General features: G+C 44.1%; 1 protein-coding gene across 1 annotated transcript in view; it reads right to left on the bottom strand.

Annotated features, from left to right (window-relative positions):
• Positions 1–694: 694 nt before the first annotated feature.
• LOC113215820 (kelch-like protein 13) overlaps positions 695–2,866 on the bottom strand; it is a gene marked incomplete in the record, with an annotated part of 16,486 nt that continues 14,314 nt past the window's right edge. The window contains 1 exon segment of the mRNA XM_026435486.2: positions 695–1,714. Coding sequence (XP_026291271.1) covers positions 951–1,714 — 764 coding nt within the window.

Consider the following 2,866-nt stretch of genomic DNA (forward strand, 5'->3'; position numbering starts at 1 on the left):
CATGCCCATGCACACTGCATATGCGGTATGCAGTGTGCAATGCACACTGTTGAGTTATCAGTGTGACCTCTACCAAATTTTGTGATATTTTGGTAACGTTAACCAAGGTATGGTAGAGGTCGATTTGAACCCTATCACATGGTAGCTCGTTTGAAAGCTCTTTCCACGAGGAAACTGAACATGTCATCCACTTTCCAAAGTTATTCATGTGGAAGGAAATAGTGGAAACGTGTGCATGCCATGCACACTGTGGATACAGTGTGCATGCCCATACACACTGTATATAACGTGTGCATGCCATGCACACTGTACCTGACGTGTGCACGCCATGCACACTGCATATGCAGTGTGCAGTGTACACTGTTGAGTTATGAGTGTATGAACCAGGGCTCCGTAACTTATTACTTATCTGCCCTTAACGCTACTTAAAGAGTTAAAGTTATACCTTGTAACTTTTACTGTAGTCCATTAGAAATAAGTTAATCGGCTTGTCCAACTTTTTCCCACAGCATGTATGATAAATATCGAACATATTTCCGAAACGATAACTTTAACTTTCAATTCGACATGTGTTTTTGTAGCGTCCAGTAACTAACATCCGTTCGTGTAACTAGTTACGGAGCCCTGGTTTGAACTGTAAAACGTTTCAGTTTCGCAAATTTATCTGTCCGAAAGTTATGCAGTTTTGTCGGAAAAAGTTTTCATCGAACCTTTTTTTATTTCGCTTGAAAACATCTATTGAAACTTCAAAAGACTTAACACTAACAATTTTCTAAAATTTTCCCCTACATTACAGAAAAGAGAGATATGTTTGTTCTCAATACTAACACCAATTTTTGTTCATAGTGAATAAAAAAATTCTAATTTTCTTTCAAATATTGAAACACATGTCTCAAGGTTAACGGAAGAACGTCTGGAATTTAGTTCTAACCTACTAATTATGAAAAATGTTACTTCCTTTTGCTGAACCTCTCCATTTTTAACTTGGGAATGTGCAAGCGGGGTTGTGAGCGCTGGTCAAGACTCTTCTGCAGGGTAGAAATATAAGAATGCGACGCTCTCAAGGTTTTCACTACCCCAGGGTGCGCCATGCCCAAGTCAGCCCACTCCTGGGTGAGGGCCAGCGCAGGCAGATTCTCCAGGACGAGTCCCGTGACGCGGGTCAAAACTTCCTCAGGCACTTGCGGCGACTCGTGCGCAGCACGCAGGACGACGACTGCCTCGCCGACCCCGACATTCAACAGCAGCTCTACGCACATCTTCTTGAGGTTCTCCAAGAGGAAGCGATCAGCTAGCTCGAGAAGGTCAACAACTTCCAGAGATCCGTTCAACTCGCCCAGACTCCCGCAGTACACATAGTCCAGTAGCGCCAGGAATACGGGCGCAGACGCAACGTCGACGATGTCGATGATCTCCGCCTGAGCCTCTTTGTAGCCGCCAGAGAACATGCTGCGGAACACGGGGCTGGCCACAGCCAGCACCAGCCTGTGGGCAGGGAACTCCTCGCCGGCCGCCCTGAGGCGCACGTCCGTCAGGATGTTCTGGGCGCGCATTGCAGCGAACGTCAGGTCGGCCACTACCGGGGAGGGGCCGACGGGAGCAGCGTACGCATACACGGTGCCCTCGAAAGCCTCCGTTACGGAAAACACGAAAGAGGCCAGATAGCCCTCGTTATCTTCTGTGAGAAGCAATTTCGAATGCTTTTCCTTTACTGCTGTTAGGGAAAAACAGAGAAAAAAAGGATCTTTGAAAACTTTGTACTCAACTCACGCGCAACTCGCTTTAAGTCGTGAACTCGTTGCCGGCCTACTTAGGGAGCACTGTAAAATGCTTGCATACTTTATTCTTTGCAACGTTGCATAGAATTTGCGAGCTTTGTATTGCAAAGTATAAGTTCGTATTGCAAAGAAATTCTTTGCAAGCTGTCAGAGTCCTCGCAAACTATGTGTTTGCATTGCAAAGAAATAGTTTGCAAGCTAGCGAAGAACTAGTTCGTGTTACAATGCTTCCAATTCTTTGCAAGCTGCAATGAAAATTGTTTGCAATACGAACCCATAATTCTTTGCAAGCATTTTGCAGTGAGTTGTTGATGTACGAAATCATTGTCTACTTGCCAAATGTCAGTAACGAGCTGAGAGTAACAAAATTACTTAGAAACGGCGGAAAAAATCAGGAGCAGCATCAGAGCCCGCTGTTCAACCGAATTGTTATGTGACGACAAATATTGAAGCATGACCAAAGGCGCTTGTCTTCGCATCTCAGATTTTTGGATTTATTCCCATCGTACTCAATGTCTCTTTTCCACACTGATTAATTAAGTGTTCACTCTGGAAACTGAAGTGTCGTACAGTATGAAAGTTTAAACTGCAGTACCAATGCACGGCAGTTGAAACTGTAGTACCATTTGTGTACTACAGGTTTAAGTGTAGAACACGACGATACTACAGTTCTTTGTGCAGGGCCCCTTGTGTCCGATAGTACAAATGACGCTTTTCACTGTCGGACACAGGGGGTCCTACACAAAGGACTCTAGTACTCGTCGTGTCCTACACTATAACTGTAGTACACAAAAGGTACTACAGTTTTAACTGTAGTACACAAATGGTACTACAGTTTTAACTGCAGCACCATTGGTACTGCAGTTTTAACTGTCATACTGTACGACACTTGAGTTTCCAGAGCAACTGGCGTGAACATGCAGGTGCGCAACACTATGGTCCACAATTTTAAGTACTTGACTGGATATTTGAATCAAGGAAGTTTTTAACAGTAAAGTTGAACACCTAAAAGTGTCAAACACCATGGTTGGCCACGAACATTTGGATACTTAAAAGAAATAGTCAGTCAAACACTGAAAAGTGTGCAA

Source organism: Frankliniella occidentalis, unplaced genomic scaffold (genome assembly GCF_000697945.3).
Source record: "Frankliniella occidentalis isolate FOCC.00 unplaced genomic scaffold, Focc_3.1 Scaffold284, whole genome shotgun sequence".
NCBI lineage: Eukaryota > Metazoa > Arthropoda > Insecta > Thysanoptera > Thripidae > Frankliniella > Frankliniella occidentalis.